Here is a 25,051-nt window from a genome sequence, read left to right as displayed (position 1 = left end):
AGACCCTGTTCACTTTTACACCATGCCAAAATGTATTACTAGGTCAAAGACCGGGAAATATTTTCTGAAGATCAAAGCTAAGTAGTGTGTGATACATGTGCTTCTATGTTTTCTTCTTTTGGTACAGAAAAAAAAAATGCTTTTTGATTTCTGAAGCCTTAGATGTCAGGAGAGAATGTGTCTCTAAAATGATCTGCCAGACGATACTTCTGTAGAAGATCTGAAGTGAACAGTTGTAGAGGTACACAACTACTGTGTTATGGCTTTTCATCACTTCATCACTTCACATCATCATCTTTTTCATCACTAAAGCATTCATTGGTACCTGGAGTCCAAGTTGCATCGTTGCCTCCAAAGCACAAGCAGTTGCTCGTCAAATACTCATCAAATACCCTTCAAATAAGGCTTGGAAAACCCATCACACTAACAACAACTCCCCAGATTTGTGAGACTGAAGGGCAACCATCTTACTGCAGCAAAACAGCTCAGCTTCCAGTATACCGAGAAAGACCCCAAAGCACTGACCTAGCACAGGGTGATCCCACTGCTTTTCATACAGCAAATTTCAAATATGCTGAACATTATCCAACCAACTGCTCAGCCTGAAGGAGTCATTAATCATCAGTGGATTTTCTTCCTTAATCCTGGAATACTGGAAAGTTTCTATTATGGCATATTACACATTTCCCGCCTCCTATCTCTACTCTTTCTCCTTGCCGAAGTAAGCATTTTACTACTTTAACCCTAAAAATGCTTTCAAAGTGTTTTTTTTTTTTAAGTGCTACAACTTCAAAGTGCCACAGGAAAATGGGGAGACTATGTAAAGAGTGTCTCTGTCATGGCCAAGGTATTTCCCAGCGCTGAGGAAGACAAACTTAATGCATCTTGTAAACTCTAGTGTCTAAACACAAAGCTGTTATTCCAGGTTTTTAGTAGTGTTTGTTTATACACTTTTAATTCTATGTCTCTTTCTAGCTGAGGATCTTTAAGTTTTGTAAATATTAACAAATTGAGACTCAGCCTAGGAAATGGAAAGTACTGTAGTTCCCATTCTACAGAAGAGAAACAGAAATGTACTTGAAAATCCTAATCACAAAGCTATACATGGCCTTAAATGTAAACTGAAAGCAAAAGAAACCTTTTAATTTTTCACTCAAATACTAGTTTTATAGCACTAAACCTCTGTTCTCACTCCATATTAGATGGTTACGCTCCTATTGATGCTGTAGCTGTATAGAAAAATAGGTCTGCTGAGCAAACGGAGAGCAGGGGAGCCCTTCGAGAGGAACCCACACAGCAGGAAGGTAGAAGAAAAGAGCTCCAACTCCACCAGCCGAGGGGTCTTCCAGCTGACCATGACCCGTCTGGGGTACCTACCTCTGCAATAAACACCACAGCGTTCAGCTACTGAAGGAGTCTCTGCTTGGCCAGTAAGTACCTGGGTCAAGAAAATTAGCAGAGGTCTCTTGTCTTAAATTAGGTGCGGTTAATGTATATGTTTACCATAAAATAAGTTTAACCACCTTTTCTATAAATAAATATTTGTTATGTGATTTGTTTGCTAAAAGCAATGCTCCACGCTCTTCTCTATATACATTAAGCATATAGGTTGGGTAAGAAGTCAGAAAGAAAGTAGGGAGCATGGAGCAAGCAAGTGTGACGAGATGTTCGGTCAGTCGGTTGGAGAGCCCTGGGATGTCATCGGTTCTTTCCTTTCCTCCGGTAACCAGAGCCACTCTGGGTTTTTTTCAGCGTTCAGTGACTCTCAGCAATTTCATCCTCCTTGAGCAGGGAAGGGAGTTGTTGCAGTGAAGATTTGTGCATTAGGAGGCTGTGAGAATGAGTTACTGCCTACACATCAGGCTGGATTTTCCTCTTTGGACAGAGTTGGCAGAAGGGTGGAAGCGTTTTTCACATTCCACACAGCACTGTGGAGAGACGCACTTGTAAGAAGGAGCAGAATTGAGGAATTTTTTGGAACATGTCAGTTTTGAAAGCACTAGAATTTCAGGACTCCCCAATACCTGCAGGTGGGTTCCCCGCTCGTGCAGCAGCGGAAGGCTGGGCCTGCTGCTCTTGTTGTGTTCTCCGACACGTTCCTAACCCCATTGACATCCATCCTACCCCTCTCTGTTCTGCAGGTATTGACAGGCTTCACGCACAGTAGAACCATTCCAGCTGCATTTTATTTTTGTCCATCTCATTTGAGATCTAATTAGGTTATTATTTGTGAAAGCATCATGTCTGCTTATGGTAGTGTAAATGTAACAGTGTCAGTTTACTACTGATGTTATCATCAGGACCAGGAGCTTTGGAGCTTAATGTTGGCCCAACTCCTCTCTCTAATTTCTAATGGCCCTAACTTGTATTAGGAGAGACTTAATTAAGCTATGTTTTTCCATGATTGCTGGTGCAAGATACATTGTGAATTGGTTAAGTGGTTTTTAGGTCAGTGTCATTTGCATGTTTTTAGTGGCAGAATGCAAAGAAAATCTTAGAGGACATAAAAAAGTACAATATAAATAGAATTTTCCTCACTGCTTCAATAAAATGACTTGTCCTCTCCTACCCTTCCCAATGATCCATGATACGGAGGTGGACTGCACTTAAGTCTGGTCTATATAGAAATGCCTTAGTAGTATGGGAGTATCAGCAAAGCTCTTTTGTATAACTTCCATAAATTACAATTTAATTCCATGTTTGTCTTGGGCATTAGTGACTCTAGATGATGTAACTGAGAATTGTGCATCCACATCAGGCTAAAGCCACTGGCAATGCTGTCCAAATACACAGGATCATTGTTCTTCTAGGCAGGGTTTCATTAAAGCATCTTTATTAAAGCATCTAACGCTCTAGAGGGCAGGAGGGGCCTGGGACGTGTTAGAAGGAACCGTGACAGACTCATCGTGAAGCCTGAAGAAGCATCTGGGTGGTCAAGTTTTGCTCAAGACTCAGGCCAAAGGAATCAGTTGAGATTTGCTGGGTTGTATGGAGCCATGGAGGGTTGGACTTCTCTACTTGCAACATGTAGGTCTTCAAGCATCTTTAACCCAGAAGGAATGTAAATTCTTTAAGTGTTTATATTTCTCCGTGTAAAAAGCCCTAAGAGCCTGTGTGTCCGGTAAGATGAACGTAGGCAGCTATCCACATTGTGGGACGCTAATCCACAGTGAGTTTTCCCCATTGGGAAATTAATCTTGGATTCAGCTGTGCCTCCAGAAACAGTGTGCTTAAGGGAAATCATGTCTTTTTACTTATTTTTATGTGCAATTATACATGTGATTGTATAAACAAAGGGATGTTTAGCTTTCCACTTAGATATTTTACAGTATGTGCAGTTACCTTGTTCACACGAAGTTAATACAGACACGTAAGTTCTGGTACTGAAAAGTGATGAAAACGTTTTCAGTTCTAGCGGTATTGGCATCTCTACAAGCAGGAAATGTTAAGTATCCCTTTAATTTAAACAGCACTTCAAAAGTAAAACAAATACCTTCTTTTATAAATCTGAAGAAGCTTTTAGTTGCGTGACTGTCTTAATTGCCTAGAAAAATAGCTGTTATCACTAACTTCTTGAGAAAAGTTGCTGAAGTTAGTTCTGCAAACACTTGAATCCACCCCAAGCTCATGCAACTTACTGGATTTGGTGATTAAGTCTGTGATGTTTGCACAGATTACTGTGTTTTGCTTTCGGTCTGATGGATATGTTTCTGCTGAGGTAAAGCTGACATCATACCAAGTCTTTTATAAGCAAACAGATCCCTATTACTGACAGAGGTTTTCAAGACTCGATTTCTATGGGATGCTGCTAGCCAGTTTGTCAAAGAAGAGTGTTGCTCCTGCACATTTTTCTTATGTTTATCTTTTGATAATAAATATTTATCTCATTGTGCCTGCATTTAGATCCAAGGTTACAAAGTACACTTTAAGAGAATGTTTTATAAAATGTGATTATAGGAATAATCTTTCATGTGTTTTTAAACAATTCACTGAAGAGCATTTTGTATTCTGTTTCTAGAGGTTCACAGATAATATGTAGCCTCTTAATTTCGCTCTCTCTCAAAAAAAAGCGGGAGTTTTTGAATGTTTTTTGCCAGCTTTCATTGCTCAGTCACAACTTGCTCTTAGTAGCTTCAGTGCTGGCTGCAGTTAATGTCTTTGGAACGATACAACCATAGCTACAACCATCTGCAGGTGTTCAGAGGGAAAGAGTGTTACCTGTCAGTGTTATCGTGGCTCCAGTTGGGTAATAATATCCCCTCCAAATTCCCTAGAAATACATATTTTTTTAACTAAGGCAAGTGCTTTTATAAAACACTTTTGTGTTTCATGCTAAGGGAGGATGAAACGATCTTTGTTGCCTTAAGAGTCTTTTCTAAGGAAGGTTTTAATAGCTATCTAAAAGATACTATTATTCACACAGTATATCTCTAAGATCATAAAGAAATGAGTTTGAACTTTAACTGGCGAATTGCTATGAGCCCAGGGCATTCTGCTTCCCCTGTCTTCATCAGAGCCTTTGGAAGATATCGAAAGTCCATCTCCCTTTAGCATTAGTCAACCAAATGGCATTGGGCTGTGCTTCACTGAACTCGATCCCCTCTGGGCCACATCCTGGTTACTCCTATTCATTGCTCCTGGAGGGATTAGAGCAAACTGCTTCAGCAGTTCAGCACATGAAGCCTTTGCCTGAAATCCTGCTCTTTATTTCAATTCAAATGCCTGGCTAGAGTTCCCCAGGGAAGAGTTTAGTTTCCCCATCTGTGTGACTGCTGAACACAAATATTGCCCTTGGGAAAACATTTAATATATTTAGAGCTCTATTTGGTGGAGTATCAAATGAACGCGTCAGAGGCCCCTTAGGAAAAGTCTTCTCCAAAACGCTGCTGTGGTTCTGCCAGAAAAACAAACAACAACAACAAAGATTTATGCAGATTCCAAGGTGATGAATAGCAAGAGAGACAGGACACATTACAGACAGGTGTCCTGTAAAATTGCAACCATGCTCCACATTCGGGGACAAATACATTCGTAATGCATCAAGAGAAAAGAATCCTGAAGGGTCATGGCGAAGAAGGGAGCTGGATTTGGTCCTTCCTCAGGAGTATTTTTTAAGAAATACACATGAAGTTTTGAAATCAGCACTGATTCTGTTAATAAAGAAATTATCTCTAGCTGTACAGATACACCTGAAGACCTAATTTCAGTAGCGCAGCAAGCAGTTCTTACTGATGATAAAACACAAAAATAAAAGTCAAAGCTGACACTTTCACTGTACGCCCAACATGAACCTGAAAGGCTTCCAGTAAGGGCCAAAAAGTTTCCGTAAACTGAGAGATGTTCCATCACTGGAAATGTTTTCAGAACAGGATGGAGTGTGGAGTTACAGGAATACATAGCTAATATTTTGGAGCCTGCTGTTTCCTATCGCTACTGAGGTGCCAAATAGTGGCCATGAAGGGCAGGGCTGCAGAAATAGCCCTGTATCTGCAATATACCTTTTTATTTTTAAGTAAATTTAGTGCCAGGCAACAACTGTTTTGCTGGGTCAGAATTAGGGGATTAAAGCACTATGTTTACAGTACCTCCTACTCACAGAGGTGCAGTAAGGTCTCTTGCCATCAAGGGATTCCCCTGCAAAAGGGAATCTCCAGCTTCCATGCTACACTGCTGGAAGCAGCAGAAACTCCCCTGGGCCTCCCGGGCCCGGCTGCGGCTGCAGAACCATCTGCAAAGCCCGAAACCTCCTTCACCGAGGGGGAAGCGCCCTGGGGATGGCTGGGGAAAGGGGCTAATGTGATGTACAAAGTTCTACGGATAGATATAGATGAATACAGAGCACGGCTCGAATGGCAGGGCTGCTTCCGAGGAGCAGGAGGGATTTGCTTTAAAACAACAAGGCTAAAAGCTGAGCAAATCTGCTTTCTTTTATTCAGAATGCAAGGAACTGAAAATCTAAGAAGGGAGTCAAATTTTGTCCTGTAAATAATTAAGACTTGCTTCATTAAGATATGGTAGTCGCTTTTGGAAAATAATAATGCTCTTAGAAGGGGATTTTTTTAAGTCTTTCTCTTCCACTCCGTGCTGATACAAGGGCAGTCATAGCATGCCCTTGAATATATGCCCTGAAATATATATATATAAAAATGCCCTTGAATAAATCAACTAGTAAATGAACTAGATGTGAGATAGATATTTATATCAGAATATTGTCTAATACTGCAAATACTAGGCTATTATCAGAACTGTATCTACAGGATGTGGACACTCTACCCCTTGATTTATACAGGTACAATCAGAACATTGTAACTTTGTCCTTCCTTTGCTTATGGTGCTTGATTCACTCCATAAGACCAAATCTTGGCAAACCACTCATTGCTTTTGTCTAATTGTCCATTGAGTTTTCTCTATGTCTAATGCATGCTGTATTAAGAAACAATTTCTGTGAGTGCTGCTTCAAGATGCTCAGACACAGGGAGTCACCCTTTTCCCTGTGCAACTCAGGAGAAAAGGGTAGAGAGTTCGTGAGTCCAGAGCAACTCAGGCAAGATTCTCTCCCACCGAGTTGTATTGCAAAAGGCAATAACAGGAGGGGAAAATACAAAGAAAACCACAAAGGAGACATTGAGACGAAGGGTGTGTGGGTTTTACGCACCACAGATGGGATCCCACCAAGGTGCAAGATGAAGCTAATCACATTTGCAACAACAATGTAGAACAGTACAAGAAAGAGCAAGTCCTTTTATGCAACTGAAAGAGAAATGAGGTCGCTGAGTTCAGTGAGTTTATCTTACTCCACCACTAGATGTTTGCACTCGTGCACTGTTTTCACTTTTATTTACATGAGAAAGGGCTACAGTAAGTTACTCTTGGCAACATGCGCATGCCACAAATCTTGCCTCAGCATGTGAAAGAAAAAGATTTGTTTTCAAAGCCTTCAAGTCATCAAATTCTTGTGAAATCCACTCCTTTTCTCTTGAAGGAAATTACACTGGCTCAGGCCTAATATGAGTTACTCAGTTAATCCACCCTCGGAAATAACCACGGTTTAGATTATATCCTTTCATAGTAGGAGCTTTAAGAAGAGATGATAAGTGACTCTATGAAGGGTAGCTGAATAGCCAGAGAAATTAGACTTTATCTCTAAGAAAAAAAGACTTATGAATTGGTTTTTATTATGATTATGTTGTCACATTCAGGGAGAACTTTTGTGATGCCTTTTTTCTTTTTTTTTGCTTAATGGGAAATAAGTTGAAATCATGCACCAAAAGAAAACACAGAAGTCAGCGTGAGGACCATTCAAAATGTTTTCTTTTCTATTTTGTTTTTTCCTTCTGGACTGTAACTGGAGGTGTGAAATGACCAGTTGTGCAGAACTGAAGTAGTAGAACTTTCTCATTCAGAATATACCCACAATAACATGTTTTGGCAGTTCTGAAAACTCATTTTTGAGCTAGAAAGCTACTACAATCTTTCCCATAGATAGATGTGACTCTCTTAAATTTATTCAACAAAAAAGTTACTGAAATGGAGCTCCCATGCAGCTCTACTACAGAATGCAGCTCAATACTTCTGAATTTTAGAATCTGTGTGGAGTGACCTCCAAGCCCACTAGCAATAAGTCAGCAAGCCAAACTTCTCATTCTTCCAGGCAGGCAGTAGGGCTGTTATGTTGTTTCCATCTATGAAAGGCAAAGCTGTAATTTAAATTGCAGGAATTTAGTAGGAAAACTTTTAAGGTGTTCACCCATTCTTCTTGTGGGTTGTTGCCCTCTGTTGTTCTCCATAGACCCCCTTTTCAATGGACTCCAGTGGAACAAGGGTTGTCTTCTGGCTAAAGCGCTGGATATGGGCTCTGAACACTGACTTCTAACAAAACCAAATGCTAGCTGGGTTCCTCTGATGGTTTCTCTCTTTCTCGTTAAAACAGTCATTGGTTAATATTCCTCAGATGTTACGAGGGATGAGATGGGATGAGACAGAGCCGGGAATCGTACGCTGGCCTCACGTATAGTCAACACGAGTTCTGACAGACAGGACGGATGTACACGAGTGGAGCGGGTGGCTTGAGGAGGAGAGTTCCACACTGCTGCCTTCAGGAAATGTCCCCGACCTCCTTGAACGCTGTGTTCAGGTTTGGGTCCCTCACCACAAGAGATGCATGGAAGTGCGGGAGTGTGTCCAGAGAAGGGCAACAAAGCCGGCAAAGGGGCTGGAGCACAGAGCTTATGAGGAGCATTTGAAGAGCTGGGGTTGTTTAGTCTGGAGAAGGGAAGGCTCCAGGGAGACATTATTGCTCTCCACAGCTATCTGGAAGGAGGTTGTAGGGAGGTGAAGGTCAGGCTTTTCTCCAGAATAACTACAGATAGGACAGGAGGAAATGGCCTCAAGTTGTGCCAGGGGAGATTCAGCTTGGGTATTAGGGAAAAAAATCCACATGGGAAGAGTGGTGAAGCTTTGGACAGGCTGCCCAGGGAAGCGGCGGAGTCACTGTCCCTGGCAGCGTTCAAGACACATGCGGATGAGGCGCTTGGGGACATGGTGTAGCAGGCGCTTGGGGACATGGTGTAGCAGGCAGGGTGCTGAAGGGTTGGACTCGATGATCCCGAAGGTCTTTTCCAGCCCGTAGGATTTTATGATTCCATGATCCGGACTGGAAAGCCCTGTGCGGGCTGGGGACGCTGCCGCGGCGGCCGCTGTCCCCGCGCGCCCCCGCGCGGCCCAGACCCGTTTGGCGGCGGCGGCCGCTCGTCCCCGTCAGGCGGGACGTACCAAGCGCGGCCGCGGGCAGGGCCGCCCCGCGGCTCCCCGCGCGCGGAGCCCGGGGCTGGCGGCGCCGCGGAACGGCGGGCGGCGCCGCGCGGAGGGAGGACGACGAGGAGGAAGGGGCCGAGGGGCCAGAGCCGGGGGACTGGAGACCGGGAGCCGCCGCCGTCCTCCCCCGCGCCTCTCCTCCCCTGCGCGGGGCGATGGTTCCGCCCGTGCAATATGGCCGCCACCATGAAGAAGGCGGTGAGTGCGGGCCGGGCTCCCCCGCGGTGTCCGCGGCGCCCCGGGACCCTCCGGGGCTCCCCTCGCTGCGGGCCGGGGAAGGGGCAGCGCCTCTGCCGCCCCCCGGAGCGGGGAGGCTCTGGGCGCCCCTCCGGGTAGAGGTGCCCCGGGCAGCCGCGTGCGAGCGGGGCGGCCCCGCCGAGCCGGGAGCCGCTGCCTAGCGGGGCTCTGTCCTCCTTGCAGGCCGCCGAGGACGTCAACGTCACCTTTGAGGATCAGCAGAAAATTAACAAATTTGCAAGGAACACCAGCAGGATCACGGAGCTGAAGGAAGAAATAGAAGTGAAAAAGGTATGTTGCTGTAAAAGGTATTTTGTACTACCCCCTTGCTTCTCCCCCTCTGTCTCTCTTTTTTTTTTCCTTCAAATTAATTTCTGAGCTGTAGCTCAGAGAGTGGACTGGAAAATAGGTAGGTGTTGGTATCTGTTTCTGTTTGCAGCAGTGGAGCATTTGTACATTTCCTCTTTCCATTTGTTTGCAGGTCACTGCTGCATGCTCAGAGACTTTTCTTTTGCTGATTAGCAGGGCACGTTATTGTAACTGTAATATTGCTTTTCTGCTATTAGTTCCTTTTTGTTTAATATCTTGCACAATATTTTCGTTTAAGTTTTACCATGGCTTGTATAAAGCTTATGCTGTCTCTTTTTTAATTACCTTGTCTGACACATACTGTAAAAATATGACATTTTTAGTTCAGTGTTTTGTTAGTGGCTTAAGGTGCTAGAAGTTTAAGCCATCCTACTTTTGTGATAAGGTCATTAATATTTGTCACTTTATTTGTTCTCTTATTTTCTGGTTAAATTCAGAAGTTGCTGTGTAATAACACTTCAGATGTTAGTAAAACTGATTTTGATTTCATTTCATTTGTCTAAGTGGTTAATTACCCTGTTAGTGAGGGATACTGAATATTGACTAGATCTCTGTGCTAGTAAACTCCACAAGTTTTAATACCTACTCTAAATAATTTATCTTTAAACTTATCAAATGTACTGTTATTGTATTGATGAGTAGCATTTTTGCCTAAAATGCAGAATCTCTCTACTTTAAATATTTGACATGCATAGTGTGCTAGTGCATCCCCTGTAATCTTTCTTGCTTCCCGATCAATAGAAGCAACTTCAGAATTTGGAGGATGCCTCTGATGACATCATGATGCTGGATGATGGTGACTCACTGCTGATACCCTACCAGATTGGAGATGTCTTCATTAGCCATTCCCAGGAAGAGACAGAAGAGATGTTGGAGGAGGCAAAGGTTTGTGAGGGGTAAAAAGGGGTCTCTAACCCCGTCTGCCACAACTGATGAGTGTTGCAGTGGGGTGCTCTGTTCATTCTCTGACATTTTTCTTTCTGAATATCTTGGATGTGGTATCATGTAATACTGCCCATGCCTCCGAAGCCAGAGCCTGTTAACAGGTCACAAACCCCAACATGGAAAGGTTCTTTCCTTCTGAGTGATCTCTGTGTCTTGTCTTGACTTGAAGAGTAATGTGTTTGGGTCAGTGATAGCTGAGGCACCGCTCTTTCAATTTCTGTATGTTTTATGAAGTCTTGTAATTCTTCATTTGGACAATTTGTGTATTTGTCCTTTAATCATCAAAGCAGCCCATGTTGGCAAAAACTTCAGGTTCCTTTGTTTTATTGTATATTGCTGGCAAATGTGAGTCACTTTTTCATAAGTAATTACATATATATAATGTATATTTATTTTATATATATATGTATGTAAAACAAATATATTTCTTTTTATTTTTTCAGAAAAATTTACAAGAAGAAATTGAAGCTTTAGAGTCTCGAGTGGAGTCAATTCAAAGAGTGCTGTCTGACCTGAAAGTTCAGCTCTATGCAAAGTTTGGAAATAACATAAATCTTGAGGCTGAGGACAGTTAAGAACTTTCTAAATATGTCTTTTTTATTGTTATTTTTTGCCTTCTTTTCCAGTAATGCTAAAAATTAACCAGTGTGTTTTTTTTTTTTTTTTTTTTTTTTTTTTTTTTTTGCGACTTTCCTGTGTTGGATTCCATGCATTTAATGAGAATTGTCTTACTTTGCTTCTTGCAGTTATTTATTTGTCCAGGAAAGCATTATACTGTTGATAAAGCATCAAGATTTGAATATTTCTGTTGCTGATTAAAATAATAAAATTGGGCACATATTGTAGTTTCCCTGGTCTTGTTTTGAACTCATGAAAAATACTTAACAGACTATGAAAATACCTGAGGCTTCTTTTTCCCAGGTGAAAACTGAGCCAGTAGTGGAGCTAGAGCCATAGCGAGAGGCATCCAGCAGATGGTACCGAAGTCCAGGAAAGTCCATGTTCAGGCTGGAGGGAAAAGGTTCCCTGCAGCCACCCCCATCCTGGGATTTGGTAGCCAGTGCTTCAAAATTCTCTTCTAAGTGTGACCAAAGTTCTCTAAGTTCTGAGCATGTATATGGCTGTGTTAAATGCAAATTTTGGCCATTTGAAATGATCATAACTTCCAGATAGGCCATAGTATGGATATAAGTTATTTAAAGGAGGAGAGGAAAAAAAGAAGGTAGTAAGGCCAGTGGCAGTTCTAAAGAAGATAAGGAATGCGGTGCAGTAAATGACCCCAAGGAAGAGCAGTGGTGATAGATGGAACTTGCGTTTTTGCTGTAACTCTTCTTTTGCAGCTTAGAAATGGCATAGTCCATATGTGCAGCTGTAATGCTCACTAAAAAGACGATTATTACTGATCTCATAGATGCCAGAGATCCCTTCTGAGGTTAAGAACAGAACAAAATTATCTCGATTGTCTTTCTGGTGCTGGATTTTTGTCCTTTAGGATTTGTCTTGAGTTTTTATTTTTAACCCAAAATGTTCAACATCTCTGTTTGTTGTGGTGCTGATGTATTTTATGTCACTCTATTTGAGTCTTTCTAGATTAGTGGTTTTTGTGGATATGAGGTGTGCTTTTCTGTCAGTTTAGTCCTAGCTGTGATTTGTGCATCACTGTATGCTCATAAATCCAGCTGTAAATTTGCACATGCAGTATACAGTTTATTTTGGGAAATTGCCTGCAAATTGGCCATTATTTCATGTTTTAATTTGTTATTTTGGTAGCTAATGTGCAGATTCTCAAATCAGTTGCTTGTTTTCCCTTTTTTATAACCTTCTTCCTTCCTCAGGAATATGTGCAGGTTTTTCAGGTGACTGTTCTGTGTAGTTCCCCACCTGGTAAGTACTTTTTATTCTGATACATCGTAAATTTCTCTTACCTCTAATAACGTTTGCCTTGCAGGAGGAACGAGTTCTAGTTCTCCTGTGAACATGCTAGTCTGTTGCTTGTGTAATAGAACTGAATTAATGAGCTATAGTAGCTTGCATAATTGAATTGAAACAATTTTTTTTATTTAAGGCACAAAGCAAGCATTTGTTGAGTTGCTATAAACTTCCATGGAATAGAATGATTTCCATTTCACAGCTATTATAGTTCATTTGGAAAGCAACTGAATAAGGGAAATCTAAGAACCACTTTGCAGCTTGCTCTGAAGAGGTGACACTAGTAGCACTTAAAATCTGTTCTGTATCTTGAAGACAAGAGAAGTGCTGATGTGTTGAGGGTGCATTAACGAGCTCCTTCCCAGCCTTCCTGAGGGGGTTCTGAGGACACATGGACAAACAGACAGCACCTTGGACAGGCCCCTCCACGTGGGTTTGAACAAACTGCTCTGGATCTCCTGAACGTAGGAGTATAAATGGAAATCGTGTTCAGTTGTGTCCTGTATCATCTTGTGGGATCTTGTATTGACATTAGTAACTTTTTGAAAGTCCTGGAGTTTTGTGGTGTTTGGGACACGTGTCTCCCATACAGAGAAAGCTGTGGAGTTTTCTCTGAATTCTTCCTTCTACTCCGTGTTGAATTCTACAGCGTTGGGAGAAGTAATAGCTCTTATTAACATAGTTGGGAACAACAGGTGAGACTTACGGACATTCAGGTGTGAAGTGGACCCCTTTGCTTATGATCTTAAGCTAGCACAGGACCAGCAGAGCAGGAAAATCCTAAACAATCTGCCCGCTTTTCCCCATCATTAACTGAGGGAGAACCCATCTCTGCTAAACCATTATTCAGGTGCCCCAGACACCCGTTACATTAGGGGGAGGGAAGTGAGGTGGATTAAACATTTAAAATAATAATAATAAAAAAGTATATACCTACACCTATAGAGTGGTGGTTGTGTAAGATGAGGCATGTGAAAATCTCTCCATTAAAAAAAAAAATCCTCAACTTGGCTTACACAAGTTGGACGTGATCTGAATTAATCTCACCATTAACTTTTTTCTGAATGTTCTAACACGATCGACTTAACATTGGCACTAAAGCTACTATTATGTGAGAAATACTGATTTTTAGAACAAAATGCAGTAAGTGATCTTATCTCTTAAGTGAATGTCAAAACCTAAAATTGAAAAAAGTGCTTGACATATGCAAAAGTTCTTAATTCTCTACAACTTATGTGGTTTTTGTTGTTATTTTACCCAAATAGTAGATGTTGAAAAGCACCTGCCATTACTAACCACTCTCTCTTGCTTCCCTGCAGCTCAGCAAGACGTGCAATCAGCAGACTGGGCTGTGAGAAGAAAGGACACAGCCGTTTCACAAGGAGTAATGGAATGAAAAATAAAGCCCACAACTGTTCTTTCCTTGATTATCGATAGGGAGCCTTGTTAGAGCTTTTAAAAGCCTGGAAGGGATTACAGTCATAATTCCCAGGCTATCATGGAAATGCCACTTCAAATGACAAACCCCTTAGAGTCACATTAGTATTTCTGAGGATATCACAAGTAATTATTCAGGTGAAAAAGTGAATTTTTAGCAGCTCTTGGAATTGATTTCTTCTCTACTTCCTCCCCATGTCTCTTTGAAAGAGCTACTCATATTCCACTTTTTTTTTTTCCTCCTCCTTTGCTTTATGAAATAGACATTTGGAACGCCTGTCTCAATGCTGTTCAAAGCAGTGTACAGGGCAATGATGTTGTCACCTGTCCCTAGTGACAACAGGATGCTAAAATGGAGAAGTATGAGAATTTCTTAATCACTAGGGGGAAGAAAATTCTTGTCTATTAATTGTTGTAGCAGTTTCAGAATGGAATAGACAGAGTGGTGGTGCTGTTCAGCCTTAGCTAAAGGCACATGAAATGCATAAGCTGTTCTGTTTTGAACTAGCTGGTTATCTGGACCAAAATGAGAAGAGGAGAGAGGGGGGGGAAAAAAAAAAAAGAAAGAAAACTTAGATTTTGAAAGTGTATTTGGAAGATGTGGAAGCTTGCCTCTGGTATAGTCATTAAAACAGCATGGCAGTCAAATAGATGTCGAAGTTTACTTTTCAGGGTCAACCTGGGTCATATTAGACATTATTTATAGTAGTTCATGAAAACTGAAGACAAAAAATGAGTGTTTGGGCACACATATGATGTTCTCCTGAGTACTGTAGGAGTTGTAAACTGTAGTGATAGCAGAAGCCTAAATTCCAGAATTCTGTTGGTTGATTTTGAGTTTCTGTGTCAAAGTAATTCACATATTCTCAGGCAAACATCAAAAACCAAATACCTTTTGCTAAGGATCCAATCAGTCCTCGAGGCTTTGCTTATACAAAATACATATAATCCATGTCCTATCTCTGTATAAATATTTTTTGCAATGCTATGTGCTGATATTCCAGCAAAGCCAGGCGTTAGTGTAACACATCCACATTCCAGATCCCTTTTCCATAGCTGTACATCAACTGCTTGGCTGAAATGTGTGTGCACTGTGTGTGAGCGGCTCCCATGTCCTAGTTCCCAGTTTCTCAGCTTTTATTGATTGCTTCATAATCCAGTTTGTGCTTCCAGGAATGTCCATGTCTCGCAGTCGTGATTCAGTGTTGTGCAGGGAGGACGAGCCAAGTGTTGCCTGGAAGATCCAAACCTCTTCATATCCACTGGCAAAGCTGGGCACAAAGAGCACTGGCAACTTTTTGCCTTTGTAACAGGTGAAGCCACATAATCGAAGTACAAGTTTGCAGCATTTGCTTTGAAGTATAACTGTTTGGAAGGAGGAGTTTATATCCCTGTGCCTTTAGCTTTATTTGTCTCTCTTTGTCACCAGCTAGCGGATATACAGAAAAGAAAATAAACTTATTTTCTGCATTTGAATATCTCAGTATTTAACCAAGGCAGCATGCTTTGGAAAATGTTTTAGACAGTCTCCTCTGTGTGTGCTTGTTTTTCTTTCTTTTTTTTTTTTTCTCTCTTAAGAGTTTCTGTTTCTCTCAATCTTGGATTAGCTAAATGTATGATGACTTTTGGCTGTTGCAAGTATGAAATAGGCAATGTTTTCAGAGCTTCGTGGAGAATTTTTTAGGTGCCCAGCTTTTTACTAATCTCCGATAGCTTTTTTACCCCTGCATTTAATAGGCTTTCAATTAAAATACTAGTTAATTGATTTTGTAAAAATAAATGGCCAATTATATTTTTAATTAGAGCTTTCACATCCAGTCTTGTATTTAATTATAATTAGATTGTGCAATGCTAGCTGTATTAATATATGCACTTAAATAAGGACAAAGCTTTTACTCAGTTCCCCGCAATCAGGATCAAGTAGGAAATTTTGTCTTGGCAGGTGCAGAATGGCCCGAAAAGGAGGAACTGAGGAGGAGAGTTCATGGCTGTGCTGGCCGAGTGAGCTTAATGTTCTGAAGAGATCCAAAACAGGACCTGTTTATTGTGCCGTATCAGGGGTATCCATAATCCAGAGAACCAAAGCCCATATCCAGTGTTATTTTCTTTACATCTTGTTCTCGGCTTTCCCTTTGCAGGTTCTGTTTGTGTTCTCTTACCTTGGAACATACTAAACTGGTATTAAAAAGGGGCTTGATTTGTGCTTTAGAATTTTTTTTGTCCATCTGAAAGCACATAGTCTTAATATGTCAGCTTTCATCACTTTAAATCTCATGCTTCTCGATACTCTGATGACAGGGCAAACTGCAGTCTTTGAAGTTCTAATATAATAATCCCCTTACTAACGGAAGGGAAGGCTTTCAAGGTGTCTGTGTTCTGCAGTCTTCACGTGTGATGTGGCTTTACAAAGGTGGGATTCACTCGTTACAGCTAGAGGATGGAGCCCCTGGGAGCTGCTGCTCATGGTTACCTTCGTTCTTCCAGGATGTGCCACATCCCATCAGGGAGTTAACAGCAGCGCCGCTGTTTAAATTAAAATCTTATATTCCAAATCCCTACTTACAACCCTCTGCTGTATTCCCACAGCCAGCAGAGCTGGCGTTTGTTTCCTAGGGAGCTACTGCTTGTCAGCTAAGCCAGAATGGCTGGCAACGTGTGGTGTTTTGCAAAGGCAAAATAAGTGACATTGGCTTAAACCAGCGCAAACAACTTCCCTTGTCAGTCATTCTCACTAAAAACACTTAACTTCATGTTACTCTTTCTGCTACTTGGTCAAAATTCTCATATTTCTTTTAGGAAAGCCATAGCTAATCTGTGAATTTGCGGGTTATCTTTATTTGGAGGGTGTGCAACATGGCACTGAATAGCAGCTGTAATGACAGTTCTCTACTGCATGGATATTTAAATATTTTTTCTTTGTGTAAGAATTGAAGGTAAAAAGTTGAGGATTGAAGTAATTTTGAAGCAGAATATGAGCAAAATGTCTGGACTATGTGAACCATATACAAAATAAAGAGTGGCTTTTTAGCCACTTCAGTAATTAAATAAGGCTAAAAATAGTCTCAGAGTGAAAAGTAAATAGAGCTGCGAGGTCCTATTAGATTACATCTAATTCTCACGGACTTCGTGTCATCTGCATTCACAGCATAATTCCCCCTTACCACAACTGTAAACATTTTGTTCTTATTGATTCCTCTTGTCTTAAGCAACAGCTTTATGTACAAGCATCAAGAGCAGCAGTGCAAACACGCAGCCCCTCTCCATGGTAAAGTGATTTCATATATCGTGTGTCATACGGGAAAAACTCGAGTGCTCTCTGCCCTCTGCTGCTGTATTCTTGGCACGTACTCCAAATTTCAGCAAAAAAATAGACTTAGTTTGGTGAGTCACTTTCTTGATTGATCTAATTTACCTTGAAGGTTAATGTATTCTAAACTAATTCAGAGATTAATAACTACTTAAAGATATATGAAAGACATTTAACTGTATACCTGAAGAGTGTTGCAACCTAGTTTATTATCTCCTCAAGGACTTTGGGAGCTCATTTGAAGAGATTTGAGGGTTATTTGATTTTTCAACACATGATGTGGTAGATGCAGAGCATTGAAGATGTTTTCAGATGTTACTCTGGTTAATTGTGGGGAAAAAGAGGGATGTAATTCTATTTGCTTATGTAGCTTACTTCAAACAAAACATTTATTTTCAAGGTGATAATTCATGTTCTCTTTCCTTGGCATTTTAAGTAGTCTCTTCATTCAAATTCTGTCAATGATTATTTAATCAGTTGGACAGGATGCTGGACTTGTCTGTTTTCCACTTGGCTTTTAACTGCTAGGATAAAAACTGAAGCTGGACTCGCTCCTCCCTTTTCACAAGAGGCAGAATGCCAAGGTAAAGCTTTGTTTTTATCTGTAATGAACCGTGTCAACTTAAAAAAAATCAGTGCAAGTCCATGTTAAGCTTTGTGCTCATGTAAGCCTAACATGAACCTAGTGTTTATAAGCTCTTTCTGCTGGAAAATTATGGAGGTTTTTCTTCTGAAGAATGAAGCCAGAGATGGAATCAAATAAAACCCCTTGCAAGTTAAGACAAGTGAAAATATTCTAGAAAATGCTAAAGCACTATCAAAACTGACATAAAACCAATATCAATAGCAGAGAATTCGTGACAGTGAAGTGGACATGCCAATGCCTGGCAGCTTATGGTGGAGGGACTTGGTTTGACCAGCAACGCAGAGCTGATTTCAAGGCAACGACTGAAGCAGAAAGCAGAGGTTCCGAGATGCTGTGACTCGCCCTTGGTCATGGGAAAGAGGAAATGCCATCGATGCACGGGGCTTTCTAGGGTTTGCTCAGCCAGGCTGCGATCCAGCAGCACATGGTGGGATTGCAAAGGACACGTCGGTACAACGTCACTGATGGCTGCAGTGTCCTGCCAGGCAGCATCACAGGGATGCTCCTCTTCTGAGAGGTCCTGCAGATGTTACCATGAGCGTCTGAAGACCGAAAAAGCTCTTGAGCATTTTATTATTATTTATTATTTGTTTTCAGTGTATGGTACAGTTTTACTCTGCCCTTTGAGCTTCCCTTTGACTTTGATCTGAAAAGCAAAATGAAGCAAACAAACACGAAAAGCAACCCCCAGCAGATCATTACTTTCCTTCCAGTTCATGAAGAAAAGCATAGTGTTTGGTGCCAGAAAAGTCTTAATTTATCATTATTTTCCACATAATTCAATTGTCGTGCTTTAAACTAAAGAGTTGAATGACTTTTTTTTTTTTTTTTTTCTTCCCCTGCCCTGGTACAGCCTCTAGAAATCAGCAGGACACAAAAGTAAACCTGTTCCTGCTGCCAGAAACATAGGATGAAATCCTGCCTTTTATCGTGTCTTTGGTCGGCCTCCAGAGCAGTGTCGTGCTTCATAGTTCCTTATAGAAAGGATTCAAGTCTTTGAATCAAGTTTTTATGAATGAATCACTTCTTCATGGGAAAAGAAACATTTTCTCCAAACGCGTGATCTGGTTTGGACCTGTTACAACAACGTGGTAGTAGCTGCAGCCATCATTGGGAAATGAGAACTTTGTGTGTTGAGTATTGCAGATCTAACAAAAAAGCTTTCACTGTGAGAAGCTTCGAGAAACTTCAGCACAAAATGTGGTACAGTAAAATATAAGGCTTTAAGATGTCTGTTGGCTTTGTCTCAGATTCTTTTATTTTGACTCCTTTTGACAAAGGGTATGGGGGTCTATGAACTGATATATAAATTGCAGTTGTGACATTTCAGCATTAATACTAAATCTTCTTGACTCTTAGCTTTAAGTTCATTATTTCACAAGTTTTCCAACGTTTATTTTCTTGGCGGCTGTAGACATTTAGCAAGTTCTCTGGCAGTTTCAAAGTGTGAGGCTCAGAGAGCCTGGAGATAGCATTGATTTTCTGTTTAAGGCTAAACATTTTCATTACTATGTTTAAAATCTGTCTCTCCCTTCAAATAGGAAAAACTATCCTTGGGAAAGCTCTTTGTGCAGAGCTTTTTAAACAGAAAACACTTTCTAAACCCAGCAACACAAAAGAACATTTGCATTATTTGAGCTTATTGGCAGGAACTGAGCCCCTTAGTCACTTTGTGCTTCCTATGGACATTCAATTAGGCTCAAATCCTAGGATTTAGCAAATGAAGGAGCTACAGAGGTCTTCTGTTTGATCCTTTGTGCCAATTGGTTGAAAACTAGCGTGTTTATGAGCTTTCCATGAAATAGAAGATTGCTTCATTCCCTTATATTTTCTTTTGGATTTGCTTTGGTATCTCTCCATTGCAATCTTTCTCTCTCCTTTCTCAGAGTGTTTCCGTAATTCTTATGATTAAATGTGCAATTAAAACTTAAGTGCTATTAGCACAAAGGATTAAAAGTAGGACTAAAGCACTGGCATCCGATTTAAATGTCAGCAGTGGAACAGAAAGTGACTGGTGTCACTCGGTGCAGAGCAGGGTAGCTCTGCCCTGCAAATCGCTAGCGATAAAAGCGTGAGGAGGCATCAGCACCCAGAGCAGCAGTGCTTATCAGACCTATAATGGATAATTTTTGGAATTATCTGTATGCTGAGAGTTTACAAATGGCACGGTGCAAATTACATTATTTGAACTTGTTTATCAACGTGTCATTATAGCTTTTTTTTGGGCAATGCAGTATTGTAAATCTGACTCGTGCGGAGAAAGGCACAAAGATGTACTGGCCTGTCTAGATTTCCAGCAGTGTTATTAGTAGAAATACATTAATTTGTCTGTATGGAAAGGATTTAAAGGTTGTTGCATTCATTTGTTACCAGAGACTGAGCACTTAATCACCCAGACTCTGTTCAGCAAGAAAATGATCTCTTCTTCTCAAGTCCATTAACGGTACTTTTACTGAGTCTTGAGAAATATAAATATTGGAGCATATTAATGAAAATGACATCTGTACGTGATGCATTAGTGCCAAAGTGTGACTATGTGCCCTGTTAATTAACTTTTTTTGCTATGATACTTGTAAAACTACAATGATTTTTAAAGCTAACTGAACTGCCTTGAAAAAGGCCAGTACCCCGAGCTGGGGGAATTGTTGGCCCATCAATGATTTAATTCCTTGGAATAACAACATCCAGCGCACCCCAGACTTATCATGCTGTATGAGAGTAAGTGCTGGAGTTACAATATTGTTATTACAGCAGTAACTCTCTGGGCAGGCTTCTTGCAGCTTTTCTGCCACCAAGGAAAGCTGCTACGATCATGGCATTTAATCTCCCTTCCAGCATATTTCCATGCAATATTTTAGTGAGTTTCTGATGTTGATGAAATTATATTTTAATTTTTGTAATACTGCTTAGATAGGGGCAAGGCAGGGAGGAGGTTCTTTCATTGGCAGAACCATTCTAGTAATAATTGTAAAACGTTTTATTACTGCAATGTAGTTCGGAACTGGGGAAACAGCGACTTCACTCGACTCCAGTACATTGTGCAGTTATTAATGACCTGATGATCTGCAGTTTTAATGAAAAGAACATAAAGGAAGAGACTGAAAATGATATTAGAGTGAAGCCCATGGGTGAAGGCTTTAATTACACCCCCATCTCCAGGTCATTAGCTACGTAACTACCTGTGGATAAGCAGGTAATTACTGTCTCCTGGTGCTAATGAATTTGCTTTTCTTTGGCTTGGTTAAAGTGTTAATATCCTTTCTGTGAGCAGCTAAACTCTCCGACATGGGGTGTGCATCACACGAAGTGGTGCAGCCAACATGACCAAACCCTGCAAGTCTCCCCCAGCCCTGCCCTGCTACCCACCGTTCGCAATTAGGTGAATTTCTGTACAAAATGACTTCCCATTAATTTTGCTGCGGTTTGGAATACAAATATCTTCGGTAGCTTTTAAATGGGCACTCAGAAAGCACTTCATTTTTCATGGAAACTGCCAAGTATTCTCGCAGATTTTTTTTTAATAATGCTTAAGAGCCTTAGAAACTTCTGTGCCTGCCCTGATTTACACTAAAAGCAATCGAAGTATCTTTTAAAAAGGGAGATTTCAGTGCTACCATAAAGTTAAGCATATCAGGCTTAATTCAAAGAAAGTGTAAACTTTACAGGCCAGCTTTGACCATCTAGAAAGTTTATTAGAATATTTATCTTAAAATTACAGGGCTTAACTCCTTATATTGACAGTCATATGTATTATATGAATACATAACTTTTATGAAGCTACATTTCAGAACTTATATTATAAAAAAGCTACCCTGCATTTTCTCCCCTAACAAAAATAAAATCATAATTACCTTGACTCAAAAAAGACACCACAAACAAATAGCACTTTCATTCTTTTGAGACTATGTTCTACATAGTATTTTTTTTTTTTTATGGTTATTAAAAGGTAGTAGCCCAGGCTCTTTTCTGACCAGCGAGATTTAAGTCTGGAGAAATTTTGCTATGCATCATTTAGCCTTTCTTTTTGAAGAATTAAAAATGCTCGAGTGAGGTTCTGACCGCTATAGAATTCATAATAGCAATTCTTTATTGCTCTTCTAATTTAACAGATGCTTAACAAGAAGGAACACAGCCAAAATATTGGATAGAAGAACATACCCTCTCTCGTGCAGGTCTACAGGCAGTGTTATTTTGAAACCTTATGACAGCTAAGTTTTAAACTTGTTTTTTCGTAAGCTAGAACTGAAACAAGTTCCACAGAATTATAGAAACACCATTTCTGAATTTAATATGAAATGATTACATGAAAAATAAGCTACGAAAAGTGTATTTTTCTATGCAGTTTGTCTATTTGATTCCTCTTGAGGTAAAGCTGTTCTTATTATACAGCAGTACCCAGTAGCTGACTAGGGAATAAATGAAGATAATAAAGCTACATTTGCTGCATGTGGAAATGTACCTGTCAGCTGGATCTGCCTAACACGTGTGACAGTAACGAAGATGACAGTGACGTGACATTAGCAGCTTCTTTCAGGAACCGGTTCTAGTTCAAAGTGTTGCCAGTTAAGCTTAAAAAAAAGGACAAAATAACCCAGGGAAATGCAAAGAGCTACTCACTTGGAAAAACATGAATAAAATACTTTTTTTTTTTTTTTTTTTTTTTTTTTAGAAAAAGATATATTTGGGCTAGTGAAATACCAAGGGGCGAAATCTATACACTCTATATTGTTTTGTTGCTATAATTAATTCCGTATACATGCACAGATTCTCAGTGCTAGACAGGTACCTTTCACAGCCAGCAACCTGTGCAAGGTTAAAATGCAAGCTTTTGTTACAACTGGCTTTATTAACAAATAAACCCAAGACAAACAGCATCTCCAGCTCAGCTTTTAGTTCAAAGAGCCATTTATTCTCAGACACCTCTCTGAGGGCTGCTGAGGGACACAGTCAGTTTTTCCTTTGAAGAGAATGACTCCAATGTCAAACATATCCACAAAGGATGCAGCATGGCACAACTACGGTCTTCACAGAACGAGCAAATTGTCCTCACGCCGTGGGTAAATAGCAGAGAAGGTCCTCATGGTTTCAGACCATGGATTAATTGTACCACATTAGTCATTTTGCACGTTTGCCAGGCTGCTTTTCTTCAAAATAGACGATCATCACCACCGTGGCATGGAGAAGACAACTTGAGGATGGCTCTCTTTCTGAGTTCAGGCAAATCCTTTGGCGAGGCTCAGATTTGGGAAGTGGAATTCACTTTTTCCAATAGGATCTGTATACTTAGTTTTTCACTAATAGCCTTTTATTCCTCAAAGCTTGCTGTCTTGGCTTATTCGTTCATACACCATAGGTAGGTCTCTTTTGTATTACTAATATGGCTCTTTTTTTTTTTTTTTTAATTGGTTATATAGGCAAATAGTTCACCTCGGAAGTAAATGTGACAAATGTTTTGAGTTAAGCAGCTAGTTAAGAATTTAAAAATACTAATGATCAGCTCCAAGTGCCGCAAGCCATAGAAACAGTATGAAATGCCTCAAAATATTCCAAGTAATATCCATGAGTTCAATTTTCACGTCAAATAATTGTTGCAGGTGACTTCAAAATGCTAATGCTTGCCCTAATAAATGGTTTTCATTAATGCTAGAGGACATCCTTAAACTGTAAAACAAAGACAAATTGTGGGGAACATGAAACCCAGAATTTCAAAGGGTTAAGGGTCCAAATGCAGATTCCACAGTGAATTTCCTCCTCCTGGGACCTGCAACCTCAACTGATCAGGCTGGGCCACAGTCATGAGCATGGCTCAAAGTCATGTGCCCTCCTGTTATTGTCTATAGAAAGTTATTGTCTATAGAAATAATGCAAAAAAATCGTGATAAAGGTAATAGCCCTGTTGTCCTGACATTGCCCTGAGTTTACCAGAGAAAAGTTTTGTTCTTTTATTTTTCAGCATAATACCTCATTCGCCAGTGAAGCAGGCACAGCTTTTTTGAACTGTTTAGGCTTCTTAATATGGAAGATTTGTGAAATATTAGTTATATTACACATAAATCAGAGAAGTGTTTGCTTAAAAATTGAAGTCTAAGGGTCATGAAACAGTAATTTATCATCAGATCTTGGTTCAGTAATTCGGAACATGAGGCATAAGAATTACTAAAGGGCTCATTGTGTAGGAAAACAGCATTGAGGGGATGTAGAAATTAAAGAAAATAAATTGAACTTACGGAGCAGTATCATTATCTCAGTGTAGCTGATTTAATTTGTTGCAATCAAAAGCAGATACCTTGATTTGCATCAACAAAGAGGAATAAAGTTTATATGGACCTTCTGCTCATTCGGTGTCTGTTATTTCTGGATCAGAAGTAAAATTCGAGTATAGTAAAATTTGAATGACACTGGTATTGGCAAGTAGTATGACCAAGAAGTGTCTACAAGTGCTCTTACTTTAATGTATAATTCAGAATAATTTTTGATGCCCCCCTAAAATACATATCTGAAATATAACATAGGCCAGCTGAAGTTGAGAGCTGAAAAGAACCCAGAGTAAATCCCCAGGAGATTCAGTTCTGTGATTTAACAGAACAGGTCAATAGCGCTTGATCTTTGAGATTTCTACTAAAAATCAAATCAAACATGTTCTTTTTTCAGTACTAACAGTTAGACTCAAGGAGCTTGGTGCTGAATTGCCCTGTGCTAACGGGAGCAGCTAATGCAGCATTCATGCCACTGGCTTAGCCAGCAGATGCCCAAATTTCACCAGGTTCTTCAGCTTTGATAACTGTATTGATAATCACGTAATCTTGGGTTCTGATTCTCAACAGAAAAGGGGCACTGCGTGCACATAGTTACTGCAGCATCTGGCTGCACCTGGAGATGCAAAAGACTCTTCCAGGTGCAGAAGATGCACTTTGGCTGAAAAAACATTGGTTTCCTGCCAAATTAGAGGTGAATTTCCTCCTCCCAGCCTAGTTGTACTTGCTTCCCTGCACCCTTTCAGTAGGGCATCCTTCTTTCCCAGGAGCCAATATTGATCTGAATTTGTTCTGTGGTAAATGACATCAAATTTATGCGGCATTTCACCGTTTAAGTCATCTTTAAGGTGTTAATTACTCCAAGACACGCGGGTACAGATGATCTCATACAGCTTTTTTTGCCAGTGCTTCCTTTCATGGCAACCTTGGGCTTAAATGTGGTAGAAGTTCCCTTTCCTGAGGCTTGTGCTAAGTGGATGGAAACACCAAGTATAAAGGGCAAAGGTGAGGAACCTTAGGTAAGACAAGCAGAAATTTTAGTTTAGTATTCTGGTGGTGTTTGGAATAGTTCAGGTAAGGACCAGGAACACAGCACGACAGGACTTTGGCAAG

At 40.5% G+C, this 25,051-nt stretch overlaps 1 protein-coding gene across 1 annotated transcript; it reads left to right on the top strand.

The window, feature by feature from the left end:
• Window positions 1-8,930: 8,930 nt before the first annotated feature.
• On the top strand, window positions 8,931-10,950 carry PFDN4 (prefoldin subunit 4). The gene is made up of 4 exons (XM_088528450.1): window positions 8,931-9,012; window positions 9,235-9,342; window positions 10,162-10,305; window positions 10,809-10,950. The coding sequence occupies exons 1-4, from the start codon at window positions 8,989-8,991 to the stop codon at window positions 10,938-10,940; spliced, it is 408 nt and encodes a 135-aa protein (XP_088384576.1). The 5' UTR covers window positions 8,931-8,988; the 3' UTR covers window positions 10,941-10,950.
• The last annotated feature ends 14,101 nt before the right edge of the window (window positions 10,951-25,051 follow it).

The sequence above is a fragment of the Tinamus guttatus genome, unplaced genomic scaffold, assembly GCF_059628265.1.
Source record: "Tinamus guttatus ecotype Peru unplaced genomic scaffold, ASM5962826v1 Tinamus_guttatus_pri_ptg000027l, whole genome shotgun sequence".
NCBI classification, from domain to species: domain Eukaryota; kingdom Metazoa; phylum Chordata; class Aves; order Tinamiformes; family Tinamidae; genus Tinamus; species Tinamus guttatus.
Note: the sequence above shows the minus strand (reverse complement) of the source record. Positions and strands in the feature narration are given on the sequence as shown.